Source organism: Strigops habroptila, chromosome 12 (genome assembly GCF_004027225.2).
Source record: "Strigops habroptila isolate Jane chromosome 12, bStrHab1.2.pri, whole genome shotgun sequence".
In the NCBI taxonomy this organism is placed as follows: domain Eukaryota; kingdom Metazoa; phylum Chordata; class Aves; order Psittaciformes; family Psittacidae; genus Strigops; species Strigops habroptila.
In genome coordinates, this window is record NC_044288.2 from 24975643 (window position 1) to 24994531 (window position 18889).

At 44.7% G+C, this 18889-nt stretch overlaps 1 protein-coding gene across 6 annotated transcripts in view; it reads left to right on the forward strand.

Annotated features, from left to right (window-relative positions):
- Positions 1-2753: 2753 nt before the first annotated feature.
- Positions 2754-18889, forward strand: part of PANK3 (pantothenate kinase 3) — a 32146-nt gene continuing 16010 nt past the window's right edge. For 4 of the 6 annotated variants that reach the window (XM_030505173.1, XM_030505168.1, XM_030505171.1 and 1 more), the window contains exons 1-5: positions 2764-3376; positions 12939-13291; positions 15049-15302; positions 15978-16154; positions 17602-17725. In XM_030505173.1, coding sequence (XP_030361033.1) covers positions 3349-3376; positions 12939-13291; positions 15049-15302; positions 15978-16154; positions 17602-17725 — 936 coding nt within the window. In that variant the 5' untranslated portion in view covers positions 2764-3348. Of the gene's footprint in view, positions 3377-12722; positions 12830-12938; positions 13292-15048; positions 15303-15977; positions 16155-17601; positions 17726-18889 lie in introns of those variants that run through there. The other 2 variants (XM_030505170.1, XM_030505169.1) reach the window with 2 other exon arrangements.

The window sequence follows — 18889 nt, forward strand, 5'->3', positions numbered from 1 at the left end:
TTTGCAGAGCGAAGTTACAGGAACCAACCACCACAAGGTGATTTACACTGGGGCTTTGCAGCGCATGAAATACTACCCTGCTTTCACCCAGCACGAGATAAGAGCATGCACAACCGGCAGATAACTACAGAGGAACTTAAACTTCCTTAGTTACACACCAGCATACTTTGCATCTCTTTGGCTGCCCTAGTTCCTTCTGGGTGAAGCACTCATTGAACTGCTGCAGGGTTTTAATAGTTTTTTTCTTTTTTTCCTTACTATGTTGAGCTAAATACCGAAGTATGGGTTAAAGCACTAAGATCCAGATAGATCAAGTTCGTCATACCAATAAACAAATGAGATTCTAATATAGAATCCTCTCACATGGTTTCATCCCACACAGACACCATATAGTACTTTAGGGTAGTTGTTAATGACTACTGCTTGGAATTGATTATACATTTATATAGCAAATCATACACTCAGAGTTATTTATTCTTACCAATGGGACATTCAAAGCAGTGTGCTGGCTGACATACAAGTAACTCCAATCTAAAAAAACCCTATAAATCACCTGGATTGATCTGCAAATCAAGGAATGTCCTGACCCTCTTGCAGGCCAGAAGATTCTAGTCAAGCTAAGTTAAGCTTCTAGTTTGAGCTAAACCTCTACTCGGAGATGGACTAAAGATAGCTAGGAGCTGAGTGTGGCTTGCTTTCATATATACTGGTGACGTTCAGCTAAAGCATTTCACCTCCTTGTCATGCAGTACTTCAACCAAACATTCAGATTTGCTGATCTTGTTTTTAACTAAACAGCCCTAAGTTCATTAATTATCATTTACATGGGGACATGAATTAAGTGGGTTTACTAGATAAAAGAGCTCAAAGTGGATTCAAATACAGAACTATTTCCTAAGAAACCCATGCACAAAACACCTATTTTTGTCCCTGACTGAAGGAAAACAATCACTGAATCACTGAATCCACATTGCTGGAAACGGAGAATTATCATTTCTGTAGTGAAAGGCTGGGTCAGGAAGTTTCCTGCCTCTTTCAAGACAGCAGGAATTGGACAGCTGCCAGGCTGGACACTGAGTTTTTCTTGGGTTTCGGGGTTGCATGTGTATGTTTATTACTGGCACTTCCCAGAGATGGTATTTCATTTCCTCTGGAATTAGGAGGTGTGCAGGAAACACAGCCAGAGTGCAGGCACTGGAAAAATGCCTGAGGACTAAGGTACCGAGAAACCTCACTGCAGGTCTGTTCATCCCGACCCCACCAGGGATGTCTGGCAGCACTGGATAGCTCATTTTACACAGAACATTCCACACTGCAGAGCCGGGTGATGGGCAGGAAATTAAAGACCTTATTTTACAATCATGGTGTATATTTATTTATGAACAGGCACAAGTTAACTTCCAGGTAGCAGCTGAATTCTGGTATCCTCTAACATGCATGTAAATGCTTGTTTAAAATTTCAATAGTAAACTACATTTCAGTGAAAAACCGCAAAGCCACGGCAAAATTTCCTCTCTTTAAGAATAACACACGGGTATTTCCACAATTACATGCAGCTTACAGGAAGAGAGACGTTCTGCAGCCTTGCTAATACACTCTTAACTTCCTTTAAAGGACAAGAAGTAATCATTAGGAAGACTTCAGAGTAAGTTTTCCAAATACAGATGTTTCAGAAAGGAAATGTGATAAATCAGAGATGGCATCCACATGAGAATTCCGTCTTTTTTAATGTAACGTTCTGGATGAAAATTAAAAAGAAATCTTTTTATGGCTGGTTTTAGAATGACACCCGACACAATACCAGTGCTCAAAGCAGATGCAGAACCCCACAATGAGGCACCTGGGCTCGCATGTCACGCACACAGTGGTCAGCATAGGGAGCAAAGCTCTGCTGGACCTACCGAGCAGGGACTGAGGACAGGGCAAAGCAAAGATCTCTTGTATGGGGTGAGGGTGTTTTTGGTATGTGTTTAGGGGGAGGGGGTAACTGGCGATGAAGAGACAGCGGTTCCTGTTTCTGTGCAATGCGTTGGTGAGTAAACCATTTGTTGAGGGTTTAGTCTTCTGTCGAGCTGTGAAGGGTGGCTTCAACAGAGGCTGCTGCTAAAGCAGAACTCCAGACACGTCGGGAACTTCCAGGACAGAGTTGATGCCTAAATCCTACTTCTGGACCACAGCTTGGGATGGATCTAACACCCTAGATCGCTGTGATTGATCCGGTTACATGGCACTTTACCAGCCAGAAGGAAGGGAGGATGGATGGCTGCTCCATCACAAGTGGGCTCCCCGCGGGCTGCCCACAGAACAGGCTCCACAGCCCTTGCAGCAGGGCGTTAAATCTCAGCCTGTGCTTGCACTGGTGAGGAAAAGCTTCTCGAGGACTGAACTTAAATCGTGTGGCGTCCTGGCACCAGCAATTTCCTAAACTGCTTCTGGTGTGCAGTGGTGAGAGCACCGGCGGCCGGTCAGGGGAAACGAAAAGCGAACTTCAGCCGCCTTCCCCATGTACTGACACCGCGCCCTGCGGCGCCCATACCCGGGCAGCCACGGAGCGGGGGAGCCCCGGGGCGCAGTGCCCGCCCAGCCGGCACCGCCATGACGCCAGCCCCGCCGCTGACAGGACTCGCCCGCGCGCGGCGGTGGCGCGCCCCGATTGGCTGGCGGGGCCGTGGGGTGACGCGCGGGCGGGGCCGCCGCGAGGCACGTCGGGAGGTGTAGGCGGCGCGCGCGGCAGGACCGGACTGCGGCTCCCGGCGTGCCTCGCGCCGCCCCGTGACGGGGTGCGGGGCGGAGGGGGAGCGCGCGCTGCGGCAGCGCGGAGCGGACGCGCGGGAGCCGCCGCGGCCCCATTGTGTGGCGCGGTCGCGGCCGCCCCGAGCCCGCCGCCATCTTGTGCCGCAGCGGTGCGCGCCGCGTCCGCGCCTCCGCCGGGACCGCCCTCAGCGCCCAGGGCCCGAGCCGGGCCGCGCTTCCCCCCGGCCGCCGCCGTGCCCCGAGGCGGCGGGAAGCGCTGCTGGCGCGGCGCGGCGACCCCCGGGGCTGATGCCCGGCACCTCGCAGCCGGGCCAGGCGTGAGGGCCGCTCCGCGCCGCCTCCCGGCCCGTCTCCCCGCCCGGGCCCCGCAGCCGATGCCGCCGCTGGACGAGCGCCTGCCCGGGCCGCGGGCGTAGCGGTGGGCGCTGCCCGCGCCGCTCCCGAGGAGGCGGGCGCCCGCCGCCCCCCGGCCGCGGATCAGGAGAGCGAGGCCCGGCCCCGAGGAGCGGCCGCCGCTTCCCGCCCCATCAGGCGAGGGGCAGGACACCCCGCCCGCCCCAGCCGGCCGGCGAACCGGGCCGCCGCCGCACCGCCATGAAGATCAAGGACGCCAAGAAGCCGTGTAAGGCCGCGGGCTGCGGCGGCGCGTTCCGCGGGGAGGGGGGCGGTGTGTGTGTCAGCGGGGCCGGCGCGGCGGGTGGCTCCGGGCCCTGCGCTCGGGAGCTGCCGCCGGGGCTCTTACTGCTCCGGTGCGTCCCTTTCCAGTGAGGCCTCGCGGTTGTTCCGCGCTCTGAGCGCCGGCCTTGGGGGAAGTCCCAGAGCCCCTTCTGGGATGGGTGCTGCTTCTGATGGAGACGGCACTTGGTCAGCGCATTGAACACCTGCACGGGCGGCTGCCGCTGCCACAGCTTGTTTTAAGGGCTAATCAAAACCAAATATTATTTGTGAATATCCGGGTACGAATTTTTCATTAAAATACCCTGAATTCTTCTCTTTAACAAGCACAGCTGTAACACTGTTTCTTACTGTTCCTTGTTTTGGAGTACCGTGTTTGTTTTGGCGGGCACACACGTGGTTCAGACTCAGGTGAATGCAAACAGAATGTCTTAACACCACCGGTACGGTTCTGTGGGAAGGGAGAATTGGGTTGAGTAAAGTAAGCCTACGTACAGTTTTCCCAGTGTGACGGATACACAGCAGTGCAAGTCAACACAACTGTCAAGCTTACCCAGGTGTAACCAGTGGAAAGGGATGCAGGTATTACTCCACCGAGTTAGGCCACCTTTATTTTGTCGTCATACTTAACGACTTATTTTCAGGGTGAGTTGCCATATGGAAAAGATGGCTAGTTCTGAAGAGCTGGGCCTGCTGTTACTCTCAGTCATCTGACATGCCTGACTCATGAAGAGCATATTGAAAGTGTAGATTTTAAATACGTTGTTTGAGCAGCACAAGAGGAAAATCGCCAAATGTGTTTAACACAGGTAGTATTAGTGTAGCTCTAGAACTAGCTATAAACATTTGTTTCTTTTGTGTTAAAGAAACCCTAAATATGCAGCTCGTAGCACACAGTTAGCCATCACCCCTTATTAGTGCACGTGTGTGGAAATTCCCGAGTTGACTGTAATCATGTTTATGGAGAGGACAGCTCAGAAAGTGGTTTTTTCCCTGGTACAGCACTTAACGAATTATATCAAGACTCTGGAGTAGTCAAGTGGCTGTAAGGCATTATAGTGTTTGGTAATTCAGAATGGTAAGAGTATGGCTATTTCTACTGCACAACCTGCTCAAGTTCAGGAGGGTCTTTGCTGGGCCTCAGAGGCTGTTTTCTGGAGTGGTGGATTTAATAGCAATGCCAGATGTTAACAAGAAGTTTCATCTGCTTAAATGTGCTGAATTTGTAGTTGTACTCTTCCAGTTCTTGAACTTGAACTTTGCTGTTGGCTTTATGATGGGAATCAGAAACAACTTGAACTGCGTAAGCAGTGCGGGGAAGGATATGGTGTCAAACTGTGGTGTTTATTCCATCTTGACTCTTCAACATATTTTGAAGCTAGTGGCTTCCTTGAAGATAACAGCACTTAGTATCTTAAGCAATGAACTTTAAACCCATTCTGCAGATCTCTGCTCCTGGTTAGTCACACCAAAGTGGGAGAGCAGCTCGGTGTTTTAGAGGAACAGATCCACAAAAGCACTGAAAAGTCCATGGATGTTCAGGGGCTTTGGTGCCTGAATACTGCTGTTGATTTGGTTTACGTGCTCAGATTGACCTAAAAGCTGAGTTGGGTTGTCAATACCACTTCTAGACTGTCTAGATACAAATTATTTGGCTTAAAACAATTGTAGACACTTTTCAGTACAATTGCTGAGTGGATATACATTTCTTGGGTGAAGCCAGTATTTAATTCTCTGTGCTGGAGCCACATTTGATTCAGGGGAAGAAGAGTTAATCATTATTTAAGAGGCAGTCTTTAGCCTGTTGTAAGAGCCTGCAAAGTGGAGCTTAGAATACTGCTTTAGCCTACCTGTGCTTGCATCAGTGATGTTTAGCATCATGAGAGAAAGCATGGTTGCACTGATAAACTGCCTTGTCTGTCAAGAGAGAAGTGAGGGTAAAACAGAGACACCTCCAAGTTCAGAATTTCTGCTGTGGATACACTGCCCAGACATAGTTCTGTGCTCTTCCCTTCCAGTCTTCACCTGGCTGGTGCTGTCCCTACTTTGTTGTTGTAAAAACTGTGAGAAATGCAGCTGAATTTATGGAACAGGGCTGCTGAGGTTGGCTGGCTGAAAGAGGCTGTTTAAATTTCCTTTGCAGGTGATGGGAGAGGGTGGGCATTTTAAAGGAGGATAACAAATTCTATACTTGTGCTCAGTAGTTATGTAGCAGTGGAAGCTGTAGAGGTTGTGGAGTGTCCACCTTTGGAGGATCCTTGAAAAACTTTAGAGGTCTTCAAGTGTAGGTGGGACAGAGCTGTAGTTGACCTCACCTCGTGTGGGCAGTTTTCCTGCTGGTGTGGCAGAGGTTGGACGAGATGACCTCCAGAGGACCTTTCCAACCAGCAGCTGCGTGACAGCTCTTCTGAGGAAATGGGGAAGAATGGCTGGCAATTTTAAGAGAAACTTCCAAAGGTTGTTTGGGGGTGGAGATGATAAATGTGAGAGCAGAGAGCCTTGCAGAGCTGCTGCTGCGTGGGATCTGTCTAAAGGGAAGAGCAGAGCCACTCATTCAGAGAGCTCTTGGTGCTGGTGGGGCACGCAAGGCACTGTGAGGAGGAGAGTGCCAGCGTGCTGTGCTCCTCAGGGAGGTGAGCCCTGCAGCTTGGCTCTGGAATGGACCGCTGAGGGACAGGCAGGCACTTCCCATGTTTACTGTGCCGTGTATGTTACTCTTGGTCTGCTTCTTTTAATTGTTTATTAAAAATAGTTTGAGAACTAGTACCTGGCTTTCCCTTGAGGCAAATGGAGACACCTTCATGTATGAAAGTGTGTAAGTAGAGATTTGCAAAATGCTGTAGCAGTATAGAGAAAAGATGAAAACCTTAAGTTTATTTTCTCTAATGTGGTTCTATGGACATATGTAGTTTTTGTGGACACACTGATCTCATGCAGTAAAATTGATGAAAAATATATTTAAGTTGCTGGGGAATTGCTTTTAAATTGATATTTCTGTTCACAGGACATGCTGCTTAGTCTTGTGGTATCCTACCATTTTCTTATCAGTCCTCGAAAGCTGAGTATTAGCCCACAGCAGATGTTCCAGGCTCTCATTTCACTGCAGTTGAAAAATGTATGTCTAATAACGAGTTAATCCTGGCAGGCAGAGTGTTTGAACGTGGAAATGTTGGAGTATGCCTCTGCGAATCAAAACACCTCTCCCCGAAGAGCCTCCTGCTGAATGTCAACAAAATTACCAGAATTGAAGGAGGGAGAAGCTGTTTTGTCTTGTGTTAGCTTTCCATGGCATCCACTTGTAGATGTGATAAACCTAATGAAGAGCAGTTACAGTAATTGCCAGTTAACACCTGACCTCCCACTGGCAGATGTGGCCTGTCTGTAGCGTGATGAGAGGTGGCCGAGTGGGAAAGTGGGGAGTTTACAGAGCTTGATGGAGAAGTCCTCCCGGGAGAGGAATGGCAAGATGTAATAGTGCACGTCAGGTAGAATTAACATGCAAATTAAATGTATCCAGTCCAGATCTATTTTGAGCAGGACTTGGGATATTTGAACCAAAAGCCTATTACAAAACTAGTTAAGCAGAGACCCTCTCCAGCGTCCCGAGGGCTGAGGACACTTGATGTGCAGCTTTGCTCTGTTGAGGCTCACAGGCACACATCCGTGTAACACAGGCACAGCAAAGGCACCTTGCTGCCTGGCCATAGGGTGAACCCCACCTGATGGAGCAGGTCAACACCTTTGATGTGTTTTAATGTGGACCATTGCACGTGGTAGCTGCCTTAGACTGCTCGCTGATTTAGGTGCTAGAGTTTATCATTAATTTTTACCCTGCTATATGCAGATGCTTCAGGGAATTAGTGGAAGCATAAGGCTATATGCATGTACATAGAGAAAAACTCATTTGGAGAAGCTGCCATGTACATGTTGTTCAACTTGGTGTTTATAAACACTGTGTAATAGTTCAGTATAACTTCTATATAGTTAACTTGTTTGGTTTGTCAGTAATTGGATAAGAATGGGATCAAGGTTAGTTTTGCTATCAAAGGCTACATGCTGAGCTGAATTAGACGGTAAGTTTTCTGCATCAGAACCGATAGTAATACATACTTTCATACAGTGCTGCCATGCTGGCAGAAGTGAACTTTTACTGTCATTTTATTATTATTATTTTCCTTTCTTGTATTTTAAGCCAATATGGAATCACAAACTGCAGCGTGCTTTGGCAGTTGTTCCCAAGCTGTGTTTGTACTTCAAGTGCAACAGTCTTGAATCTTAATAATACGTAATCTTTCTTACAAAGATGATACAGAGCCTGGTAACCTATTCTCTGCTGTTACTGACAGCTCTGAGATGTACTTTTTCTTTTGTGTTGCAAACTCCCTGCTTGAATTAGGAATCAGTTACTCTTCTTCAAAGGTTAGCTCCTGTTAATCTAATGCAGAGTTGACCCAGACTGTTGTTATCTTACAGTGAGAAGGAGGTATTTTAAAGGTGTTCGTGTTTCAAACGTGTGGTTACATTCATAGGAAAGAGTTCACTATAAACTGTTTCTTGGTTTTTAAAAGCTAAATACAAATAGTGTTAAAAGGAAGAATCTTATGCTTGACTGAAAAAGGGAAGTAGTTAAGTCTGTACTTCAGACAGCCCTGGATCCAAACGGGTGTACAAAGTCAAAATACTCATATTTGGTCTGGGTGGAGGATTTCAAAGGTCCTCTGCTCTGCTGAAGCAGAACCCATAGAAAAGAAAAACACTTCAAACCTTTGTGCTTGTATTGTCATGAGAAAGACTTTTTACTGTAATTGTTTCCTTTTGGCATAGAAAGACCTTGTATGATAAGATAAAAGTTGCCTTAAGGTTGCTGCCAGAAACTATGTACGCTAAGAACTTGAGAAGTGCGAACACAAGAGAAGAAGGCTTCCCTGTGTAGCTGTAACGAGTAATTTTAACAACAAGCAAGAGCCATCAGCATGGGGTTTCTTCCCCATGGAGATGTAGCAGGTAGGCAGACCTCCTACATGACCACAGCATGGTGTGACAGCGCTCTTCCATGCAGAGAGTACTTTTCCATGTGCAGGAAGCAGTTCTAGGGAATCCTTGTAAACATCCTTATTTTTTTTTTTACCTCTGAGCAGATTGCTTCTCAAAGCTGTCTTCATGGCATGTACAGAACAATCCGTTGCTTTGTAGCAACAGTTCCTGGTTGCTGTGACTACTTAGGGACCATAGTGGATCCTGGCAGAGCTGGGGAGTGAAGGAAAAACTGGATTTGGAGTTAAGGAGGTTGGATATTGTGATACTGGCTTTGCTTTCCTGTTGGAGACAGTTTGATGTGCTGTGAAGTATCACATTAAACCATATGGGTTTTGAATCCCCAGTTTGTGTTCTACTTTGCATATTTGTCTCTTCTCAGTTATTTTATGGATCCTTAAAGAGAGCCTGGCTTGACTTCCTAAAAGCAGAAAGCATGTTTTTGCGGCAGTTTTATGTAGTCTAGCCAAGGCAGTTGGGTTTGCTGAGTAAAAAGCTCAATTCCTGCTGCTTTCAAGTTGCAGCTGACCTCTGCAGAGAGGAGCTGAGCTCTGGAAAGACAGGGCATTGCATTTGTTCTGTGAATAGCAGTTAAATCCTCAGCAAGGAATACTTCTGAGCTGTGCATCACCTGTTGTAGCGTGTTATTCCTAGGAATAACAACACTTATAAAGAGGAAGAGCTGAGAAAAATCTTCTAATGACCAAATCCCTGTGGAGCTCTAGGAAAGGCCCAGTTTAATGCAGGTACATTGACTCTCTTACGAACTGAAGCTGTGGAATGATGGTTACAGTTGTGCAAGTCCTCAGACCTGGTATCTGCAGAGCTATAAGCTTGGGACAAAGGTTGTGCAATTGGTTTTGGTCTCATACAGGCATGTTTCTTTAACTGGGACTGCCATAAGGATCAAGCTGAAGTCGGGATATTTTTTCCGAATGGTAGTGCTGCTGTCATTCTGCTCCTAAATCTCTCAGAGAAGCACGACCCACAGATACAAGTGTAAAAATACTTTTAATAGAATCATTTAGATATTCTCAGCCCAAGGTACTCTCCGTGCTGTTTTTGTCTTCTTCCAAGACAGCTTTCAAATACAAGATTGCCTCAAAACTAATTTTTTCATGGATTCGAGAGACTCCACCAGCTACAGATGCTGTATATATGCTGCAGATACCATGTGTAAGAGTGAAAACTCTTGTGCTTTGAACATGCCTCAGAGAGTAGCAACATCACCTTAAGCACAACGCCTCTGCCATGGGCAAGGACACCTCACCTTAGACCATCAAGGGTGAGCCTTTCACCCAAGGCTCTGTCCAGTTTGGCCTTGAACACTGCCAGGGATGGAGCATTCACCACTTCTCTGGGCACCCTGTACCAGCGCCTCACCACCCTCACAGGGAAGAACTTCTTCCTTATATCTAACCTGAACTTCCCCTGATTCAGTTTGAACCCATCACCCCTTGTCCTATCACTACAGTCCCTGATGAAGAGTCCCTCTCCAGCATCCTTGTAGCCCCCTTCAGCTACTGGAAGCTGCTCTGAGGTCTCCACGCAGCTTCTCTTCTCCAGGCTGAACAGCCCCAATGTTCTCAGCCTGTCTTCATACGAGGTGCTCCAGTCCCTGATGATCCTCGTGGCCTCCTCTGGGCTTGCTCCAACAGCTCCATGTCCTTCTTATGTTGGGGACACCAGAAGTGCACACAGTGCTGCAAGTGGGGTCTCACCAGAGCAGAATAGAACTAGATGATCTTAAGGTCCTTTCCAACTCTAACCATTCTATGGTTTTATAAGCAGTGTGCTAATATATGTGGTGTAAAGCGATGCACCGGTTCCTTGGATGTATGGCATGACTTAAAGTAGATGTGTCATCTCCAGCCATTGCCATGCTGAGCCTGCCTGTCCTCTGGAGGAGAAGTCTTGTAGGAGACTTGGCCGTGCTCTCAATAATATATTTTCTGAGTAGTCCTCTGTCCTGAATCTATCAGCGGCCTTATTTTAACCTTGCAAATGAAATCACTTTCAGTAACTGGAAGAGGAACTGATGTTTTCACATGGGTTCCTGTTTTCTCCATTCCCCCTGCATCCAGATAGGATGGATCCTAAGCCAAGATCCACCCAAAGGCTACAGCAGTAGGAGGAGAGTTCACAAGGTTTCCATGTTGTGTCCACATACAATTACATTCTAACTCTCTAGAATCAGTGTATTTCTAATATTTAAAGGTAGCTGGAGCATGGATAAATCTTGTATCCCTGTAGTCCCAAAATTGCAGCCACCGTTCAAGTGATTATGTGCTTCTCATCTAGATGTATGTGTATCCCCTTTTGTGTCTGGAAAACGAACTGGCTTTATTTTTTCTGGCTGTACCTGTATAAAAATCAGTCACGAGTGACTTACATACACAGGAATCCTGGTGGAGTATCTTCCTCTGGGTTGCCTGTGTAAGGAGTAAGTCGGCAGTCTGGGCCCAGCTGCTTGTCAGAACTCCTCCATCTTGCAAATGGAACTTGAGCAATGTACTCACCAGCCAAATCTTGACAGATGTTCAATAGAAAAAATGGGAAACTTCTTGGGGTTTGTCACAGAGGTGAAAACTGGCCTATTTCTTTGGTCTCACAATCCTTGAACTGCTGTTAACATCATTCAGTTATCCCAGCAAACTGGTATTGTGCAGGATCCATTTTCAGCATAAAATATGTTCTCATTTGAGTTATGGAATAAACTTCCTTACAGTTCAACTGTTCTTGTTTTTTACTTGCAATACAAGATTCATAAACCTGAGGGTTTTTAGAGATGTGACTAATGCTACATTTGCAAACCCTTTTGGATCATTCAACATGGGATGCAGTGGATCTTCTGACAAGGCATGACTTGCACCACGTCTTCCTTAAGCTCATGGCTTCAACTTTGAGCTGCTTTTTCCTTCCTCCTTGTTGTGGAAGACTAGATCCTAGTTACGCAGTATGCCCACTGAGCAGGAAGAATCCCAAGTATTTTAGGTAATACTTGCCTTGCTGTGTCCTAGTTAGATTCTGATTGACTCCTACAGACACTTTCTGTTCTGCTGGATGAATCAGCTTCTCTTCTTCCATTTTGGTCTTGTGACATTGCGTGTGGCAAGGGGCTGAAACTTAGTGAGATGGCTTCATAAATCATCAGTTAGTTGTGGTCAGACAATGAGATGACATGTTCTGATGGGCAGAGTCCAGTGCAGAAGAGTTGGGTTTGCCGCTGTTAATTCATGTGTGACTTTGTGCTTAGTCTAATGCTCAGATCTCAGCTTTATAGAACAGATTTCAGGTTTATAAAACCTTCTTTTTCCCACCTGGAGCTAGATTTTGCTCACAGAATTTATCCTTGTATTTCAATTTAGCTTCTCAAGATGAGTAAGGTTACTGATTCAGTTTTTCTTATTAATAGCTGATGACATTCCCTGGACATCCATTCCTGAAAGTTGAGGCAACTTATAAGTTTCTGTTCTTTTTAGCTTTTGCACTCCTGTTGTAAATGAACACAGCCAGCCTTGACTCAACATGTTAAAGTATTTTGGTAGGCCATTCTTCTCAAGGATAGGTCCCACTGGTAATGTAAATCCGACATAGTTACATCTTTTTCATGATGACCGTGTTAATATCTTTTCAATTTTGTTCCTGAGCTTCATGCTTCTGTAGTATATGAATTGCATATGAAAAAATAAATGGGAACTCTGCGGGATATAAAACTCACCCAACCAAACCCCCCAGCAAGTTATAGTAGCAATTAGGAAATAATGTTCAGGATCTTGCTTAAACTCACAAATTCAGTTTTAAACGTGGGAGCTGACAGTGGTGAAACTCTCAGATGAAGATGGTGTCTGAGTCTCTGTTTCACCACACACGGTAGGAAGGTTTATTGATACAGGCATATTCAAATCATGGTCCTAGATGACATAAACCATATAAGCCCTGTTAGGAATTGCAGTCATCCCACAAAAGCGACAAAGTACTTGTGGTTTTGTGTTGGTTTGTAGTACAGAAATTTCCTCTTCCTATCCAAGCTGCAAAAAAAGGAAAATGGACCGTACATTCAGTAATCCTAATTTTCTATGTGCTGCCAGCCATGTGTAACCTGATTTCTCTCCAGTGTGCATTGTAGTCTTTGTGCTAAACTGTGTCAAAACTTATTTGAGGAGTGAAGGTTGTTGGAATCCTTTGTTCTCTGTTGGTATGAAAGATACAGGGTACTTGGGGGAGCTTTTAGTTGGGCTTTCTAAGCACACGTGACAGCAGTTCAGTGAGTACACGGAGTTGCTCATTTTTCCATTTTTACCTGCAGCCAGAGGGTATTTCGGTCATGTAGTGGAAATGGAACTAATTCTCTGTTCCTGTGGAGGTTCATTGTTAATGTCTTCCTTGTTAAAAAGTATAGCGTTGGTTTAGTGTTAGGTTAGGTGCTTTTGCTCTTTAACAGAGCTAATCGACCCATTCTTGTATCTTCACAGCTTTCCCATGGTTTGGCATGGACATTGGAGGAACTTTGGTGAAACTTGCATATTTTGAACCTATTGATATCACTGCAGAGGAGGAGCAGGAGGAAGTTGAAAGCTTGAAGAGCATCCGCAAATACCTGACTTCCAACGTAGCCTATGGATCCACCGGCATTCGAGATGTCCACCTGGAGCTGAAAGACTTAACGATTTTTGCTCGAAGAGGAAACTTGCACTTTATTCGATTCCCAACCCAAGATTTGCCTACTTTTATCCAAATGGGAAGAAATAAGAACTTTTCCACAATACACACGGTGCTGTGTGCCACCGGCGGTGGCGCTTACAAGTTTGAGGAAGACTTTCGCACAGTAGGTAGCCTGTCTTTCCTCGTCCTGAAGCTGCTGCTAAAAGCGCTGCTGCGCATGGTTAAAATAAGCAGTATGCTGAAAAACTGTGGAATGCTCCAATATTATTAATTACTCATTTGTTTTTCAGTCTGAAGTATGATAATCTAGAAATATGCTTTCTGACCATAATAAACATGAAGATCTAATGCTAACAGCTCATTAGAAACTTCCATGAATGCAGTGAAATGCAGGACACTCTGGAAGTTAACTGTTTTTTCTGATGGGAAGTGGGCTTAGACTGCTGAGGTGCTTGGCTCACTGTGGGTTTTCTTTCCTAAGCAGTCTTTGCTGATAGGTTTTTAGTGTTTGTGAGCGGGATTATCTTTATTAATTTAGTCCAGTGCAGTGTTTAGACATCCGTGACAAAATGCCTATCTCAAAGACAGTCTTTTTTCAGCTGCAGAGTGGTTTGAGATTTTCTGATCCCTTGATGATCATAACTGATCATTTGGTTAGATGCAGTTTCTAGGCGAAAATAGTTGTTACTAACTGAGACTCTTACCACAGTATCCAGTGTGCCCATGCCCCGGTTTTAAAGTGGCTGCAGAACTCTTGTGCTTTTAGAGACAAGATGACTCAGTAGCACAAAATGTTTGGATTCAAAAATATCTGCTGCTGTTTCTGTTTCTGTGCCAGTCTTGCATTGAGCTGGTACAGCTGTCCGTGGGTAGGGTCACGATTTGTACAGAAGAACTAATTCATTATAAAACCCCGCAGAAATATTTGATGTTCAGTTCCCTGATCTGCTCAGCAGTGAGGCTTCTCGGTTGTGTCATGGCAAGAAAAGCTGAAGGGCCCTGGGGATGAGGCGGGGACTGCCAGTGCTGTGACGTGGTACTGATGTCAGTCAGCAGTGTGCAGTCCAATTTGATTGTGCAACTTCCTAATCTAACTGTGGGCTGCTCTCTAAATGTGAGCTCACCTGATTTGCAGAGAGACTGGGTGTTTTTCCTGAGATTAGCTGCCTAATTGCACTCTTAACTGTTGGAACTCCCTGTTGCGGTAAGGGAGAAAGTGTGAGCACTCTGAAAGCGCAGAGTTCAGCTGGTTTAAGTATGATGTGAAATTACAGCCTTCCTGGAGGCCACAGCACCTGTTAAATTGTCTTTGTGCTTTATGAGAGATCAGCAGCTTAAATATCATGTGCAAAACTGAGGAGGAACCACAACAAGCCTGAAGTCCCATAGAATTTCTGCCCTGTGGTTTTCTTACGATCCTTGGAGTCTTAGTGAAGTTGCAAGGATATTTAGTATGATGCCATTAAGTTTTATTTGCTGACATCTTAGAAATGACTGTCTGACACCTAAGGAAACCTTGAAAAGATGTGCAGATGTGTGAGTTTCACTAAGATGATACTCAATGGGGCCTCTCGGGTGTTTGGTGACTTAGTTTTTATTTAGATTGATGAAAAATGTTGTGAATCTTTCAATGGATTAATGTCAGAGTATCTCAAAAGTTATCTCTGGACTTACTAAAACAGATATTTATTCTGCTTGTCTGTTCTTGATTCGAGTCTTAGATCTAGATTTATAATCAGAGTCATTTGCCAACTGATGTATTCAGAGTTCACCTCTCAGTTCTTTTTCGGTTTTATAGTGGGATTGAAGCTCCTGAACAGCTTCTTAAAGTTAGGCAGTACAAATACACTCACAAATTTGTAGCATGTTTAAGCAACGTTGGAACATGTTGACACTGTCTCTTTTCTCTTTTTACCACAGATCGGAAACCTCCAGCTGCACAAACTGGACGAGCTTGACTGCCTTGTGAAAGGCTTATTGTATATAGACTCTGTCAGCTTCAACGGCCAGGCAGAGTGCTATTATTTTGAAAATGCCTCAGATCCTGAGAGATGCCAAAAGATGCCTTTTAACCTGGATGATCCATACCCATTGCTGGTTGTTAACATTGGTTCAGGAGTCAGTATTTTATCAGTCCATTCCAAAGACAACTATAAAAGAGTAACTGGAACAAGGTAACTCAAAAACCCAAGTTGGAGTTGTTACTCTATGGATCAGCCTTCTGTTTTCAAAGTGGTTTTTGTCCCTGACTCCCCACGCCTATCCCTTCTCTCACTCTGTAGTGTGGAAAAATATTTTATCTTCAGTTTACAGCTGCATTCATGGAAGCCCAGAAGCCCATGCCCATAGTTCTGTTATTGAAGAGATTTGGCGAGTATCTTCTCAAATGATGAATGCTGGACACGCTCTGTAGTGAGAGCTTTACAGGTTTTGTCCCAGGTTTTGATAATGTACCCAGTGAACCTGTTTTTCTCTTGCTCCGTAAGAATCAGTATGTCCACACGTTTTACAGTTAATGATCAAGGATCAGCCAGTGGCATGATGTTGGTGTTTAGTGAGTTTATCTCTGATAAAGTCTTCCAGCATACACATTGAGAATTTATGACTATTTGTTAGCTTTTATTATATAATTAGCTTCTTGTAACTAGATTGCATAAATGTTAAATTGATTGAGAGCTGTTCATGTGGTGAACCTTGAGCAAGAAAGCAGAAAGCTTGGTATCTAAGTTGGAGGGCTTTATTTGTTTTGTTAGTTGGGTGCAAATAGTATTTCCTCTTTGATATGAGGAAATAACTTCAAATCAAAGAGAAAATACTATTTAAAAGCAACTGTTGTTTTTTCTTCTCAGTCTAGGCGGAGGGACCTTTCTTGGTCTATGCAGTTTGTTGACAGGCTGTGAAAGTTTTGAAGAAGCTCTGGAAATGGCCTCCAAAGGAGACAGCACACACGCTGACAAACTGGTTCGAGATATTTATGGAGGAGACTATGAAAGATTTGGCTTGCCAGGATGGGCTGTAGCATCCAGGTAAGCAAAAGACCTTTTTGTCACTTCTTTTGCTGGTCTGGGGGAGGCTTCAAAACCAAGACTTAAACTATTAATACAAAGAAAATTGCTTTTTGCAAACCTCTCTTGTAGTTAAGCTACATTTTCATCCTAAATGTATGTATCCTCAGTTTTCCAGAAGATTTAAAGCCACATGCAACCTGCTAGCTAGGTATTGAAGAAACCTCACGTGGTATGTCATATACAGCTTCACATGAGAGAGAACGTGAGGTGATCACAGGAGTGGCAAGAACAAAGCACAGAGGTGCTGTGGTTTAACCCATCAGGGAGCTAAACAATACACAGCCCCTTGCTCACCGCAGGATGGGGGGAGAATTGGGAGGGAAGTGGGTTGAGGTTTATAGAACAGAACCAGAAGGGAAAATAAAAGTAATGGTAAAAGAATTAGAACATACAAAACAAGTGATGCACAATGCAGTTGCTGACCACTTAAGATTTATTTCCATGGGGGAAGGTTACTGGTGCTTTCACAGCTTCTCTACCCTTAAGAAATGTAAGAAGAATAAACTTTGGGAGTGAAACTAATATATGCATGAGAGAGTTCATTAAATCTTTGCTTTTGTTCAGTACTAAGAGGTCTTAATTTGCAGTAACTTACTTCTCCCTCTCCAGCCAGCTGAATCCAGGCCTGTTGAGAGAGCATATGATAAGAGGTCTTAACTTCACACTTTTAGTCAGTACATCTTAACTCACTCTGTATATAGGTACTTCTTGTTCTCGTTTACTTTTTAAGACTCTTAAAATCTTTAATGACTTTTCGAGTTTTAGGATAATCTGAATTCCAGTTCTCTGAACTGACTTAGATATGGCACAGAGTCCTTAGTGGTAAAATGCCAGCCATAGCTATGGATTCTTGTCTTGTCATTATTACTATTTGTAAGAAATGATTTACTGAGTATAGTAATGAAAATGCCCTTCTGATCCAGAACTCTTCGTTTATGCAACCTGAATTGCAGTCTGTCAGCTGTTTTATTTTCTGTTTGAGGTTTGTTGTTCCATCAATAGATATTGGATAAATACTTGAGTGAGGAAGCAAGCATGAGGAGTTGGGAGGTTTCAGCAGTCAGACTTAGACATTGACTTAATTTACAGGAACTAGATTTGCAGAGTAGTCTTGCCTAAGAATAAGACTGCCTTTGCTGTAGATGGTTCTTCATGGAAGTCAAACAATCTAAACAGACATACTTTGTCAGGGGTCATTGTTGTAAGAAGATTAAGTGTTTCCTGTGAAGGAATAAACACCCATGTTGTAGTGTTATTTGTCAGATTGCTGTATCTAATACAGGCTTAAAAAAGGAGCTACTTAAGAACAAACATGAGGTTTAAGTTCTGTTATAGCATAAAAATTATACTCTGAACAAATGCACATGAATCACTTTGTGCTTAATAGAAATATTTCCTGTTCTAGTTTTGGGAATATGATCTACAAAGAGAAGAGAGAGTCTGTTAGCAAAGAAGATCTTGCAAGAGCCATACTGGTCACCATCACCAATAACATTGGGTCTATTGCCCGGATGTGTGCAGTAAATGAGGTAAATCCTGACAAGGAAATGATCTGTTTATAGGTCTATTATTTTGTTTCAGTTTAAATGACTTCTAAAATAATGTACCATTTTAAACCTTTTAGTACATTCTCCAATGAAACAAATTCATGTAGTATCAAAGAACAAGGAATTGGTTCAGAATATTTTGACTGTCTTTGGAGAAGTGGAACAAGGATATTTACGGTAAGCTGATAAGGAGGCCTTCAGATGAGCTTTGTTGGGGTATGGAGCCCGCAGCCTGCAGATAAATGAGGGAGTAGGGGAGCACAGGGTGTTGTGATGAAAGGCCTTGAAGTCTCCTTGCAGAAACAGGATGATTATGGGCCCAGCTTATGTCTCTGTACACATGCAGCATGGCATACAAGAGGACCTCTAAGTCCTGGTTCTTATGAGAGACTATCACAACTTCTACTGGAAGGTAATATGGCAGATCACAAGCAAGCCATACTTCTAGGTGTGCTGGGGTTGATTTTCTGGCACAAGTGCTAGGCACACTGACCAGGCAAGCACAGTGCTGGGCCTGCTGTTTGTGAGTGAAGAACTGTCAGGGGTTTCAGTGACAGCCTTGAAATAGTAAGAGTTTAAAGTCTTGGGGAAAGTAAAGAAGGCAAGTAGCAGAATGGAGACTCTAGATGGACTTGAGCAGAACAGGATGCTAGTTCTGGGAGGATTTTGGAAGCAAGATCTTGTGGGAGGTTTTCCTAATGTCATAAGGAGCCCAGAATAGCTCACTGTTCTTCCAGGATAGCATCCTCCTGGCAAGAAGTGGTATACAGACTGGCTAGGGAGTAGCACTGCAGAAGAGAGGAGGATGCTGGCAGTTGAACTGGACATGAATCAGCATGGTGAAGGCTGACCTTGTACTGAGGTGCAAGGACATAGCCAGCAGGTCAGAGGAGGTGATACTTTGGTCATGACCTCTGTATTTAGGAATATTGCTCTTTCTTTAGGGATAGAAGATATGGGTGTCTGAACACCAGGGGTTTCCTCAATCATTATCAAGAAACTGGATAAAGTGAGGTTTAGTAACAGCTTTCTTAGAGGAGACTGGGTGTAGCTGTTCCTAGAGCTTTGCTTAAAACCTGTGGATGTGATAGTCTCAGAAATACCAGCTTGTCAGCTGCAGTGACCCTCCTGTTGCTTAGGAGCAGG